Source organism: Ictalurus punctatus, chromosome 14 (genome assembly GCF_001660625.3).
Source record: "Ictalurus punctatus breed USDA103 chromosome 14, Coco_2.0, whole genome shotgun sequence".
NCBI classification, from domain to species: Eukaryota; Metazoa; Chordata; class Actinopteri; order Siluriformes; family Ictaluridae; genus Ictalurus; species Ictalurus punctatus.
Window position 1 is genome coordinate 16,863,705 of NC_030429.2, and position 14,197 is coordinate 16,877,901.

The 14,197-nt window shown below is 40.9% G+C and overlaps 2 protein-coding genes across 14 annotated transcripts in view; one reads left to right on the forward strand and one right to left on the reverse strand.

Annotated features, from left to right (window-relative positions):
* The first annotated feature begins 923 nt into the window (after positions 1-923).
* Positions 924-7,748, forward strand: zgc:101540 (hsFATP2a_ACSVL_like domain-containing protein). Of its 2 annotated transcripts, XM_017485483.3 has the most exons (10): positions 924-1,529; positions 3,081-3,290; positions 3,721-3,879; positions 4,092-4,216; positions 5,978-6,172; positions 6,259-6,349; positions 6,434-6,632; positions 6,783-6,880; positions 7,079-7,209; positions 7,300-7,748. In XM_017485483.3, exons 1-10 carry the CDS (start codon positions 1,040-1,042, stop codon positions 7,474-7,476), a joined length of 1,875 nt encoding a protein of 624 aa, XP_017340972.1. In that variant the 5' UTR covers positions 924-1,039; the 3' UTR covers positions 7,477-7,748. The 2 variants fall into 2 exon arrangements, with proteins under 2 accessions (XP_017340972.1, XP_047016112.1); XM_047160156.2 differs by lacking the exon at positions 3,081-3,290.
* A 340-nt stretch (positions 7,749-8,088) lies between these two features.
* tjp1b (tight junction protein 1b) overlaps positions 8,089-14,197 on the reverse strand; it is a 46,497-nt gene continuing 40,388 nt past the window's right edge. For 7 of the 12 annotated variants that reach the window (XM_053685539.1, XM_053685537.1, XM_053685538.1 and 4 more), the window contains 7 exons: positions 13,974-14,065; positions 13,569-13,784; positions 13,098-13,237; positions 12,286-12,703; positions 11,963-12,180; positions 11,629-11,772; positions 8,089-9,876 (listed from right to left, as the gene is read on the reverse strand). In XM_053685539.1, the coding sequence (XP_053541514.1) occupies positions 9,782-9,876; positions 11,629-11,772; positions 11,963-12,180; positions 12,286-12,703; positions 13,098-13,237; positions 13,569-13,784; positions 13,974-14,065 (1,323 nt within the window). In that variant the 3' untranslated portion in view covers positions 8,089-9,781. The remainder of the gene's footprint in view (positions 9,877-11,628; positions 11,773-11,962; positions 12,181-12,285; positions 12,704-13,097; positions 13,238-13,568; positions 13,785-13,973; positions 14,066-14,197) is intronic. The other 5 variants (XM_053685546.1, XM_053685540.1, XM_053685545.1 and 2 more) reach the window with 2 other exon arrangements.

Here is a 14,197-nt window from a genome sequence, read left to right on the forward strand (position 1 = left end):
TTATGGTTATGATGATGTTTTGTCTCCTTAAATCAGTCCATAAGGTAAAGAGATGTATTTTTAAGCATACTAGAATTTTAGTGCAAGACATTATGTATAGACATGACCTCGGTTCTGTCCTGTGTACCTGGAGTGTGCATGTTCTCCCCATGCTTCGGGGGTTTTCTCCAGGTACTCCGGTTTCCTCCCCCAGCCCAAATACATGCGTTGTAGGTTGACTGGAATTTCTGAATTGTCCGTGGTGTGTGAATGTGTGTGTGATCGTGTCCTGAGGTGGGTTGGCACGTTGTCCAGTGTGTCCCCCACCCTAGCGCCCCAAGTTCCCTGGGATAGGCTTCAGGCTTGTTGTGACCCTGTGTAGTATAAGCAATATGGAAAATGATTGGATGGACAGACACATGTGAAGGTGGTTTTCTCTTACAGTATTTGATTGTGTAATATATTACCTAAGAATGTTATTAATTCCTTACATTAACTGATACAATTCTCAACTATAGTCTTATTATTGCACCTTAGAACGTCAAACAATTCTAAAAAAATGTGGTTTTGTACCACTTTTTTAAAAATTTTGTTTAAAAAATCTCATGTTTTAATTCTTCCTTTTTAGTATCACAACATTTTAGTTTAATTTCTTAACGTTTCAAGTTTTCTTAACATGCGTGATTTATGAATTTTATGAAATATTGAGATAATGCAGCCAGTCACAGTTTTGTGGAAGTCAGCAGAAAAGCAGTAAACCCTTTCAGATACAGCAGATCTGCCAGGGGGAAAAGTGATTACACTTCAGTATGACTGATCTTCACTTGATCTGGATTCTCACTGAAGAGGAACTTCACACTTGCCCTACATATGTCTAACACACACTTGCAAACTATAACCCCGTTCAAGTGGATTTGACGTGTAATCTGGCAACCCATTGAGCGAAATCGTGGAAAGGATTGATTACACCCGTGTGTCTGGCTCATATCTCAGCGCTTGTGCTTTCAGTGCTGCACTTTTGTTGTCTTGCGAGCTTTCTTTGTGCACCAGCTCTGCTCGCATGGACATGGACATGTACGTGTGGTTGACTTTACTTGTGGCTGTTCTGTGTGTGCTGCCCAGTGTGCTCAGGACACTGTGTCCATACTTGATCCAGGACTGCGCCTACATCTTGCATGCTGCGCGCTTTGGACTGCGCCTGGAGCTCTACAAGAGGAGAGCTCGCTTTTACAGCATTCTCGACGGCTTTCTGGATGGAGTGAGGAAACATCCACACAAACCCTTCATCCACTTCATGGGAGAGACGCATTCGTACTCGGACGTGGACAGGGAGAGTAATAAAGTGGCTCGTGCTTTGCAGAAGGTGGCTGGACTGAAGGAGGGTGACATTGTGGCCCTGTTCTTAGGCAATGAGCCTTGTTTTGTCTGGGTCTGGCTCGGTCTGGCTAAACTCGGCTGTGCTACTGCTTTACTCAACTTTAACATCAGATCCAAATCCCTCCTGCACTGCTTCTCCTGCTGTGGTGCAAACGTGCTTATAGTAGACCAAGGTAAAAGTTTCATCCAGTGCAATCAATACTCAATGTGTCAATGCACAGTGTTTACAGCTGTGGTTCTCCAACTGGTTTCTGTTTGTGTGGGAAATCACAAGCAACATCATGTTTCGTGTGAATTTCTTGTCATCCCATTACAGGAAAAAAAACAAACAAACAAAAAAAACCATGACAAAGCAAGCCTCTACATTTCAGAGAAAAATACATAAGCAGGGCATGGGCATGTTGCTCCTGAAATTTTTGGCCAATGACCACCTTCTATATATGAGGTGAAAAATATTGCTGCATACAACACTTTTTTGAAAATGAAGGTTCCAATTAGAACCAAAAAAAAAAAAAAGGTGTGGGGCGGGGGTTCATCTTGATGCTATAGGAGAACCCGTTTAAGCTGTGCAAAGAACCTTTTAATCTCCGGTTCGTTAGAGAACCATCTATTTACTGGTGCTTTTAAAGAACTCGCATATGGTTCTTCACAGCAGTGCCACAAGGAACCATGTTACCTTAAGTTCTCTAAAAAACCTTGAAAGTTAGTGCTTTAAGAAACCAAATTATGGGTTTAAACAGCGATGCCAGGAGAACCTTTTCCAGTCCCACAAAAAAAATCTTAGTTCATTTTAGCTTGTTAACGGATGATGCATTGACGAACCAACACACTACTCTGAAGAACCTATAATGAAACATGAAGAATTTCTTTAATCTCCAGTGAACCATACAACTCGACTCGAGAAGCCTATACAATGAAAAATGGTTCGTGATAAGAAGGTTCTTTGCAGAACCTATGGTGCTGTAAAGAACTGGTGAAGAACATTTATTTTTAAGATTGAAGGAAAAGCCCCAAACCCACTGTAAAATAAAATCTGGTGTTGGATCATGGGGCTTTTTTCTGGTTGGAGCTCCAGTGACTGATCATGAATTCTGATAACCGTCTTTGAATTCTAGGCTAAAATTTTAGATTCCTTTACCACAAAGTTCAGGCTTGGCCGTCGATAAGCTTTCAACAACAGTGAGCCAGACATACATCCAGATCATCACAAATATGATTCAAAGGACTAAAACAAATGATTTAGTCTGATATGAAAACCTTTTAAAAACCTGTGAGGTGAACTGAAGAGACAAGTCCATGCGCACCAATCAGAGAATATAAACAGCCTGGTTCTGCATCCTGTACAAGTGTTTCCGACCTTGTTACACATTGCAGGTGCTGTTATACATTTTAATTGTGTGGGGTGCTGATACTTTTGGAATCAGGGTTTTTGCAGAAAATGTTTCCCTCCTTAAGAAATATATTTTTGTTGGAAAAAACAAAACAAAATAAAAACAGTGCCCTTATGTTCAAGTTCAAAATAAGTGATTGCATGGGTTATTTGGGTTACATGCTCATTTACATGAAAGGTGCCAATAATTCTGGAGCTGACCGTATAAACCTGTAACAGCGTTTCTGTAGTTAAACTGGCTCTGTTCTAGGGCTAGAGTCTATCTGATTATTCACCCTGGAGAGTGACCTGTTTGAGGTAGAGTTGAACTGACAAGTTGTATGTTTTCCTGCAGAGCTCTGTGGTGCCGTTGGAGAAATTTTGCCTGCTTTGAAAGAGAAGCGCATCAGCGTGTATGTGCTCTCTGATGCATGCAGCACAGATGGCATTAAGGGCATCTCTCAGGCCATCACACAGGCACCTGATGAAGCGCTGTCTCCATCACTTAGGGCTAATGTTAAATACAACAGCACAGCGCTGTACATCTACACATCTGGAACCACCGGTAACAACCCACACAGATGTTCCAGGCTTTCAGACAACACTAGATTTACCCTGAACACAAACAAACCTAATGGAACATTGAAGAAGCAATTTCTTATATTGTTAGCTCTTCTTTATATACTGTACAGACAGATGACAAAGGAAAGGAAAGGAAAGCTGGTGGCTGTAAATCAATAGACTTACTTATACACTGACTTACTTATTGACGTTACTCCTTTATCTTTTGCTGAAACATTTTTATGATGATGTTAGTGGTCTCTTCCAGAAGGACAATTCCCCCACCACAGGGCACGAGGACTCACTGGATGGTTTCATGTGTATGAAAATCATATGCTATGGCGTTCAGTCACCAGATCTCAATCTCAGAAAATGAAGCTAGAATGTTCATCTGTATTTATTCGACTGTTGAATTCGCCTTGCTTTGGGTTTAGGTCTGCCGAAAGCAGCCACAGTGACTCATGAGAGAGTTTGGGCTGCTTCATTCATCCAGGGTGTTTCTGGAGTCACCTCTGAAGACGTGTTTTACCTCAACCTGCCTCTGTACCACAGCGCTGGCTTCCTCATAGGATTCGCAGGCTGTATTGAGAGAGGTACATTTTCTAAGTGCATGTTAACTCGTTTTTTTTTTGGGGTGGGTGGCACGGTGGCTTAGTGATTAACACGCTTGCCTCACATCTCTGGAGTTAGGGGTTCAGATAAGGGTTCGAACCCTAACAGCATACCCATCATGTTTTCTTGCTAACTTAATGAAAGTATGAGCCTATATCTTGTGCGCTGTTTGCATTTCCTGTCCTGGTTTTAGGGAATTCTTTAGTTCTGCGGAGGAAATTTTCTGCCTCTCAGTTCTGGGACGACTGCAGGAAGTATAATGTTACAGTGATGCAGTACATTGGAGAAACAATGCGTTACCTCTGCAATACACCAAAGGTCAGCATTTTGTGCCTATGTAATTGAATACACTATTTATATACTGATATACGAGAGGAGATTTCTCAGTTGAGCTGCTGCATGTATTCAAGTTGAGGTTTCTTTTCAGCTAAATTATTGTGCTAGACTTGTATTGTATTATGTTATATTATATTACACACACACAAACACACACACACACACACACACACACACACCATTAAAACCACTGACATGTGAAGTGAATAGCATTGATTATCTTGTCACAGTGGCACTTGTGAAGGGGTGGGATATATTAGGCAGGAAGTGAACAGTCAGTTCTCCAGGTTGATGGTTTAGAAGCAGGAAAAATGGGCAAGCGTAAGGATCTGAGTGACTTTTACAAGGGCCAAATAGTGAAGACTAGACAACTGGGTCAGAGCATCTCCAAAATGACAGGTCTTATGGGGTGTTCCCAGTATGCAGTGGTTAGGCCCAGAGGCGTTAGTTGAACTGTTAATCATCCGGGACTGAGCCCAGATTCTTCTCCATCAGAAAAACTTTTTAAAAACATATTTCTAAATATGTGCATCTTTTCCTTGTCTAATTGCTTAAAAATGTGAAAATTGGACAAAAAGTTGGATTTATCATAAAAGCTGCCTCGGGTGTTATCACTATTTGCAGAACCTATAAAATATAAAAGTTCTATCTAAGACGAGACTAGACTAGTTTGGTGTCACTAATCAAGGGGAGGCACAACTAAGCTATCAGTGTATGGGTTTAGCTGCTACAGTGCCATGCAGAGTACAGTATCTGTCATTATTCCATCATATTCACGTATAAGTCATTTACACACCTTATTTTCCTGCTCAGCATGAGAGGATGTTAGTGTTTCAGTTTCAGCCCATTTACTAGTTACAAATTTTTTCCTGCATATATCCATTTTACCTCACACTCACTGTGAGAGCTGACTGTGAGAATTGAGAGCTGTCAAGCAAGAAGACGAGTATTTCCATGTGTTTTCCTGTAAACCCTGTCTGATTGACATCCGTTCACTGAAGATATAACATTACAGGCTTTTAAAGAAGTTCAGTTATGTAGTGACGAGCCGCACCAGGTGGAAAATTATTCGTGGCTAAAGAAAAAATCTTCGCCACTGCAACCCCCAATTCCCAGGCCAGGTTACACTCCAAGTTAGTACCAAAAGTGGTCTAAAGAAGGACGACCAGTGAACTGGCGTCAGGGTCGTAGGCACCCAAGGCTCAATGATACACATGAGAAGTGAAGACCAACCCATCTGGTCTGATCTTACAGAAGAGCTACTGTAGAACAAATTGCTGAAAAAGTTCATACCGGCTATGATAGAAAGGTGTCAGAACACACAGTGCACACCGTGTGTGTGGTTCTGCGTGGCAGCAGACCGGTCAGAGTGCCCATGCTCACACATGTCCACTGCCATAAGCACCTATAATGAGCATCAGAACTGGACCATGGAACAACAGAAGAAGGTGGCTTGATCTGATGAATCACATTAACTTTTACATCATGTGGACAGCTGGGTGCGTGTCCTGGCACCAGATACCACAGGACAGCTTCAGAGGGTTTTGTGGAGTCCATGTCTCGATGGGTCAGAGCTGTTTTGGCAGCACATGGGATTCTTGCAGGATATTAGGCAGGTGGTTTTAATGTTACGGCTGATCAGTGTATAGTGCGCCACATACACTGAGGTAAGATTATAAACTCTAAAAGCTATCGAATATTTGATGTTTTGAATATAATGTCTATTTGTGCTATTTCCCACAGAGAGACAATGACCGAGACCACAAAGTGAAGATTGCTATAGGTAACGGTGTACGAGCAGACGTATGGAACGAATTTTTGAATCGCTTCGGGAATATTCACGTCAGGGAGCTCTACGCTGCCACAGAAGGAAACATCGGGTTTCTTAACTACACCACAAAGGTTGGAGTGGTAGGCCGTGTTAACTTCCTCCACAAGGTAAGAGTATTTAACTCCAAGACCATTTAAAAGCAGCACAGTGAAGAACGTTGTAAATAAAGCTCATTTCAAATGGTGTCTGCTAGAAATTCTTCCCCTACGCCCTGATCAAGTTCGACATTGAGAAAGAGGAACCTGTGAGGAACGCAGACGGATTCTGTGTACCAGCAGCTCCGGGTCAGTCAATCCTGCTCGACTCCTTAGCAAAGATTTCATACCCTGTACACATGAATCGTATGAATGATATAAATGATCTTGCAGGGGAACCTGGACTGCTGATTGGGAAGATCACCGTTAAGTCTCCATTTGTTGGTTACGCTGGAAACAAGCAGCAGACGGAAAAGAAAAGACTCCGAGATGTATTTGTTAAAGGCGATCTCTATTTCAACAGCGGCGACTTGCTGAAAATCGACCATGAAAAATTTGTCTACTTTCAGGATCGGGTTGGAGACACGTTCAGGTAAAATAGCACCAGTTTGGATTATAAAGGAAAAACTACATTAGATCTTATATATTGTCAAGGGCATGCACTCTAAAAGATTCATCACTGCCAAAACGTGTAATAAACATATTAATCTGTCGAGTTGATTACGTTTGGTGTGTTTCACAGATGGAAAGGTGAAAACGTAGCCACAACTGAAGTATCGGATATTCTCATTATGGTGGACTGCATTGAGGAAGCAAACGTCTATGGCGTCACAGTCCAAGGTAAAAGCTACAGTTGTGTAAACATGACTTATGCAAAATCGGGTGTCATTTGAGGTGTTTCAGGTTCTGCAGTTGGAGTGGAAGGCTGGGAGCCAGACTTGTTGAAAGCCTGGAAACTTCAGCTGTTCAGCTCTAAGTGCATTTCACATTGTCAAAGTCAATTTGGATAAATGAATTATTGTTAAATTCTTTCTTAAGGGCATGAGGGGAGGATTGGAATGGCGGCTGTTGTGTTAAAAGAAGGGAAGGACTTTGATGGCGCCGACACATGTAGAGTCGTAGCCAACTACCTACCCGTTTATGCCAGACCCCGTTTCATTCGCATTCAGGTAGGTCATGTTTAGAACCCAGTACTGCTGACTGCATAGCTTTCATAGTCTTTGTATCAAGCTTTTAATCGAAGCACATTTCTCTTTCAGAGTTCTTTGGAACTCACAGGAACTTTCAAGATGAAAAAGGTGAAGCTGGTGGAGGAGGGCTTTGATCCAGCGCTCATTCGTGACCCACTCTACTTCCTTGATCTAGTTGAAAAGAAATACATTGCCCTCACTCAGGAAATTTATAATTCAGTGATTTCAGGAGACACTAAACTATAAGTCTAGAAATGTAAAAAAAATAAAATAGGCGTATATTCAAATGAACGGTGGTTTTGTGTGGCCTTGCGAAAAACAATAGCTAATGCTGAACTAGTTGCAGACTAATCTCAGGGAGGTTCCTGGTTTCATCTGTCAAGTTTTTAATATTGAACTAATTTAGTAAACAAACTTTTATGCTATGACAATGATTAATACAATGTAGCATGTTTAATATGATTGTTTAAATAATGTATGTTGTGTTTCATAAGTAATACATGTACTGAACACTCAGACATGGTTTCAATTTCATTGTGTTTCATGAGTGTACGGCCCGAGAAGAAAAGTCCACAGCCTAAAGATTTTTCCCCCCCAAGCTCACAACTGTACTAATGACGGAGCCAGTGTAAGTAGGGCAAAGGCCAACTTGGGGAATGAAGCCTCCAGACTTTCTAATGCAGCTCTTTTCTCACTGTAAGTACTTATCAGCTTTACTGGAGCTTGTGCTTTTTATCCACTGCTGAGGGTCATTACCCCATGAGATAGCGTCAAGCCAAACTTTGTACCTTTTTCACATTGGCTGTACACTAATTGTTCTACAGTTGATTACAGTGCTGACACTAGAAGCATGCAACGTTACTTTAAAAATGAATTTATTTAATACAGTGGTATATTTAGAAATGTGCAGCAAAAAGAATATTCAAAAAAAAAAAAGTCAGCCTCATAAAGAAAAGAAACTCAGATTGGGTAGAAGCTGTTTTATATCAAAAGAAAAGGAGTACTGATGTGCCTTATTAAATTGTTTACTAGTACAAAAATACATTTCAGGGCACACAATACAGCATCCAGTATCACAAAGTACAGGACCACTCACCACGACGGCCCCTGCTTAAGTACAGAGTCATTAAATTATTGAAACCGAGCACTTTCCTATTCTGTAAATAAGAATAAAAATGTTGTGTTCTTATTGTTAAAAATGCCATTGAGAAGAGATTTATGTATATGATGGTAGAAAAGTGGGTTTTTTTTTTTTTTTTTTTTTCATTTTAAATTTTTCATTACTTCTAAGTTTAGTTCCAAGGCTCAGGGGTATTAGTGTAATACAAACATAACCAATGTAGTGGTTTTTTTTTTTTGTTGTTGGTTTTTTTTTTTAAATAACCCCCCCCATCTTACTTTTTTATACAAAATAACAAAAATGTACAAAAGTTCATTTACAGCGAACCAAGGCCATGTGCTAGCAGTATATACAGCTATAATTTAAACATATCCTAGTGTTATGTATATCTTTTGACAGATGCATAGCAGTAAAATAAAGCATACCTGTTCATTAGCCTTGAGTACTGGTGTGCTAAATCCGATCCACGAACATAACGGGTTTGAATTTACGGTGAGAATTTAAATATCCTTCATCATTTCACTCAACAACTTAAACGCAACATTTGCATGTGGTTTTGTTAAATTAAATGTTAATATGCAGTAAGGCATCACTGCTCGCAGTGTAAAGATGGGGGGAAGTTGGTGTTCGGAACGTAGTAGCAGGCGTCTGGACCTGAGTCGTAGCACATGCATAGATCTCTAGACAGCAGGAGTCTTGCCAGTGTGTTCGTCTATGGTAAAACATCACTAGAAAAGGTCTGTTCAAAATGTAGAGCCCGTTTGAAGCCCGTGAAGGAAGTTGATCAGCAATGAGCGAAAAAGTTCTAATCCTTCAGAAACACATCTTCATAACATTTTAGTGTCCTTCATTCAAGTTCCCCAGAAAATAGGCTCAGAATGATGCAGATCCAAAGCAGTCCTCGTGTACACCCACACCAGCAAAACACGCATGACCACAGACTTCACAAACAAAAAAGAGGGATGTGCATTAAACCTCTTTTTGTTTGTTTGTGAGCATAGATGCAGAACTGCAATATTTAAAACAAATTATTTATTTTATTCCTTCATTTAAATGGTGTCAAATTTTTTTTTTAAACAATTTAGACGGATGTCAAATGGGATTTTCAGTCTGTCTGTGGTACTAGTCATGCATTCTTTTCAGTTAATATGCTCTTATTCCATCCGTTTCATATTTGGCAAGCCTTCAAGCACCAAAATAAGAACAATAAGAATGAGTTTTGTGGGGATTCAGCACCAGGTGGAGGTGCTCTCCTTGTCCTCCAAGCAAATAAACTCTGTCTGGCAACGGTCCACAAAGCAAGAGAAAAGAATGACTCCATTGCAGAGAGGAGAGAATGAGAGGAGGAGAGGAGGAAAGGGGGTGGGGGGGACTTCATAATGTTCTCCGATGACACTTTGCCTTTCAGTAACAGACCAGCTGTCGCCCTCTTCAGAAGTGGTCAATGAGTACAGACACACAGTTAGCGCCCACCAGGTAATTGGGGTCCCCTGGGAGAGATTTATTCTGCCAGCATTTGGGGTCACCTGCAGAGAAATCAGAAGGTAAACAAACAGAATACAAATGTGTAGAATCACTTTGTGTTTAATGTTTAAATCAGTGGTTCTCAAAGTCAGGTCTGGGGACCTTGTTTAAATGTCATTATGAAGTGAATGGGTTTAATCCAAATCTCAGTAACTCAGGGGAGGGGAGGGGGTAAGAAAAAAAAAAAAAAGGCTGGCCAATAAATGTCAACTTTTCCAGAACTTTCCAACCACAGAACACATTATATCAAAACACCTTACAGTTCTAATAAAATATTAATATAATATCTGAATAGCTGGAATCTGTGGAATTTATTTGAACAGATAAAGGGGTCCCTGGCGACTAAATGTTTGAGGACTAATGGTTTAAATGACTGGAGTGTTCTTCCAATATTCAAAATGTTCTAAATGGATAAATGTGTCTTTTTTTTATTTTTGGTTTTGTTTTATTTATTTATTGCTGGAAATTAATTTCAATACCATCAGTGTTTGAATCTATTTGCAACAACAGTGTTTTTTTTGATGATACAGCTGAAACATTTCTTTTCTTCTATATGAGCTCTACAAGCATCATATAGAAGAGCAGCAGAGTTAAACTGGAATGGAAACAGAAATGGAATGATAGCCAAGTTGACACCCAAGCTGAATCAGTACCATATCCAACAGGGATGTATCAACCCTAACTGAGACACAATACTGATAAAAATGCACTGCGCATCAACTGATATAGTCTGCTATCTGAAAGTTTTTGTTACTATGCTATGCAGAACACAAGCATGATGGCGGGCAGCGTGTCTGAATGTGCAGAAGCAGTGTTGAGTCAGTGTTGAGTCAGTCAGCGTCACATGATTCACAACACTGAACAGGAGTGGTGACGTTAGTGGTCCTCCGAGCTGGTATGATATACATACTGTTCCATTCACGAATGTGGTTAACTACGCTGCTTATACAAACTCACAACTGACTTGTATACCGGATTCAAATCAATTCAATATTTTCATTTTAAAATAAACACTATAGTTAGTGTGTTAATATACAAGTTCGCTCGAAGATGTCTTTGATTGGAGTACACCAGCGAAGCATGAATAAATATTAAGAGAAAGATGAGCTGCTTGACCGTATGCAGCCGGAATTAAAACGTGTACCGGTGCACTTTGTATACAGGTGAATATCCCAAAAACAACCAAGTTCTTATTTTAGTTTTTAATTTTCTATTCAACACGGAAGTCTCCTTATATTCACTGACTAAGCAAGTCTAATGTCTGTTCTCCATGTTGGTTTTTCCTCTCTTGCCTGCCAACGTGAGACCTGATTGGGAGGTAAAAAAGCATTTTACATCAGTCTCTGCTTTTCTCTAAAGTTACAATTTTTTCAACTTTTTAAGTACCGCACTGTGCTGTGCTTATGGCAACAGCACCGTTCAGCCTCCTCGCAGTCACTTCCAATAGGAATACACGTGAAATGTAGTTTAAAGAAAGACGAGCGTGACTTTCTCTGTAGCGGCTGTCGCATCAAAAGGCTGTCATGGCTGTAGTTAAACATTACCTACATAACCTAGATAGCAAGCTAGCTCAATACCGCAAACCAAAGAACTTCCATCAACAGACCAGACACCGTGTCTGACTGAATCTCGATCCCACACTTTAGGTCAGCATCAGTCGGATATTGATACACGATTAGATTGATACATCCCTAATAAAATCACCAATCACAAGACCCAAAGAAACCCAGAAGGCCAGAGAAAGGACAGCGTACCCGACGAGGAGTCGGAGGATTTTAGAGCAAAAGACCAACCATCAGGGGTCATAGACGCACAGTGTGGCAGGCGCAGCTCCACCGGCTTCAGGAACTTCAGACCATGAGGCCCACACATGACCAGGGGGCTGAGCAGAGTTTCACCTGCATCAAGACAAGTGAGCAAGGCATGAAAATGTGATGTTTTCCAGAGGCATTATAGCAGCAAAGTGCACCAGGATTGATTTGTTCTTCCATTTTAAACACATCTGCATGAATTATTTAAGGATATTAACAATGACTAAAGTAGAATGAGATACAGTTTGTCATGTCTTCATTAAACAACGATACTAACCTTTCTCCTTGTCCAGTGGAGGCAGGATGCTGTTGTCTCTGCACACTTTAAAGTAGATCTCCTGCTCCACGTTTTCAGGAATGGCTCCCTGGGGGATGATAATACTTACACCTGTCTCAATTGAACTCAATACTCCGCCGTTACAATTAAAGATGCCCCGTGCTGTGGCAACCACAGTGTGTCCTTCATCATCGTCATCATCCTCCAGTGCATTGGGGCTGAAAGAGAAAGGGATCATTTACTCAATGCTGAAAGGGATAAAGAGGCAGACGCAGGGGCGTGAGGCACAGTGGTCATGAGGAGCATATGGTGAGGCATTTTACCTGACAGGGATAGCTTTGGGGATAGCGTTGACATTGTTGTGCTGATATTTGGGCCGGTTGTCCATAGTGCGAGTGAATGTGTCCACTCCACTATCTGTGTCCAGAGGTTGCGGTGAGAGGTGAGGTTTGGGGTTGTTGTTTACCACGATTTGCTTGGCCTGGGTGTCATTGGGCAGAAGGTTGTGGTTGAATTTAGGACTCTCAAACTTGCGCTCAAAGGGCCGCGCAGTGCTTGTGTAAGGCTTTGGAACGTAGCGGTTGTAACTGGTGGGAGCAGGGACACTCAGAGTCTTGGGCGGGATGTCGGTGCCATTAACTGGAGACTTTTGAGGAAGATAGTTGCCTTGGACTGGTTCATCTCGGGTAGGAGGGCGGAGAGTAGACAAATCGGGTTTTCCTTTAGGGGAACTATGGTGATCTGGGAGAGAGTTCATTGTGAATTACCAAAGAGGGAGAGAAACAACTGAATACAAACAAGTAATTAAAACTTAACAGACAATATGTTCTAAACAGACACAAATATAGAGACACGAACAGAAGGTGCACATTTTAAAGTTTTTTTTTTTCTTGGTAACCATCTGATTGTAACCAGAGGTGCGCACTGACATTGGGATTTAATTAGGCTACTTTTTATTTATATTTTGAGAAATAGAAGCAATTAATTATGTTAGAAAATACAATTGCAGATATTTGGCACACGAAACCGATAAAGATAGAGATAAAGTAAAAGATGCATTGGGATTGTGTTACACTTCTAGTGTGAACTCTGCACTGCTTAATAAAGATGTTCAGTGTGTGATTTAAACTCTTACCCTCTGCATTGCTGAGTTTGGGCAGAGATGTGGGCGGGACAGCAGGGCCTGTCTGACCATACGGAGCTGGTGTAGGGTTAACCTGGGGGACCGGCTCATATCTCTTATCCACAGGGCTCACTTTCTCCACTGACTCCGTCCTGGGTAGCACGGTTGTTCAAACATATAATTAATACAGATGCATATTCAATTAATCGTATATATCCCAATGAATTAATGAATGAATTTTACAGACTGTACAAAAAAAACAAACAAACAAACAACAACAAAAAAAAAACAAACAGTTTATGGTTCGTGTACGCCACCATAAGACTGTCATAAACTTGACAGTATAAGAAATTAATCTGGAAATAGTTTTGCCTGAAAACCACAAGTCATCCTGTCACATATGAACTGTATACTATTTCCTTATCCTGCTATATCATCATACCCCTACACTCAAATGTAATACACCTTTATTATGGTCTGTACCTGTTATAAGGGTATCCTAGCTGAGGCTGTGCAGGTTTAGCCAAATCATGGAAGCGATTGACTACAGGCTGAGTCACGGCCTTGTTGTCAAAGCTGCGGCGATCAAAGTAGGACAGCTGTTTCCTGAAGTACTCCTCATCCTCATCAGGGTCGTAGTGGTTGGCACGAACCACCTCATCTCCTAATCGAGACTGGGGTTTCTGTGGCTCTGGAGCCCTATGTAGAGAGGCAAGATGAGGGAGAATTAAAATGGACAAATAAAGAATTTTCTGGTGCCCTGCATCTCACATATTAACTAAAAGCTGAAACACATAAGCAGAGCGCATTGCATAAAGCCATGAAAAACACCTTTAAGAGGATAATCAGCATGACCTATGTTTGCATGCAAAGCAGCTTGCTTTGTACCTATATGCAGGTTTCTCCTGTTCTAGGTTGTTGAGAGAGTTGGCCTTGGACACTGGGCCAGGGGCAGTCACGGGTTTGGGGAAATCTGTGGGCTACATCAGAAAATGACACAGCTTTAACAAACACCCCATGAATAAATACACCAAAATTGTGAGACTTTTATATACAGTAGATCTAAATAGTAATACAACAATATACAGTTTATAATAGCTAAAAACCCATTT

What these genes read in the sequence shown, in the direction of transcription:
- zgc:101540 (XM_017485483.3), top strand. Translation starts at nt 1,040, where the DNA reads ATGGACATGGACATGTACGTGTGGTTGACTTTACTTGTGGCTGTTCTG. An exon ending in CGTGCTTATAGTAGACCAAG is followed by an intron (nt 1,530 to 3,080) that starts GTAAAAGTTTCA and finishes GTTTTCCTGCAG; the next exon opens with AGCTCTGTGGTGCCGTTGGA. An exon ending in ACCTCTGCAATACACCAAAG is followed by an intron (nt 4,217 to 5,977) that starts GTCAGCATTTTG and finishes TATTTCCCACAG; the next exon opens with AGAGACAATGACCGAGACCA.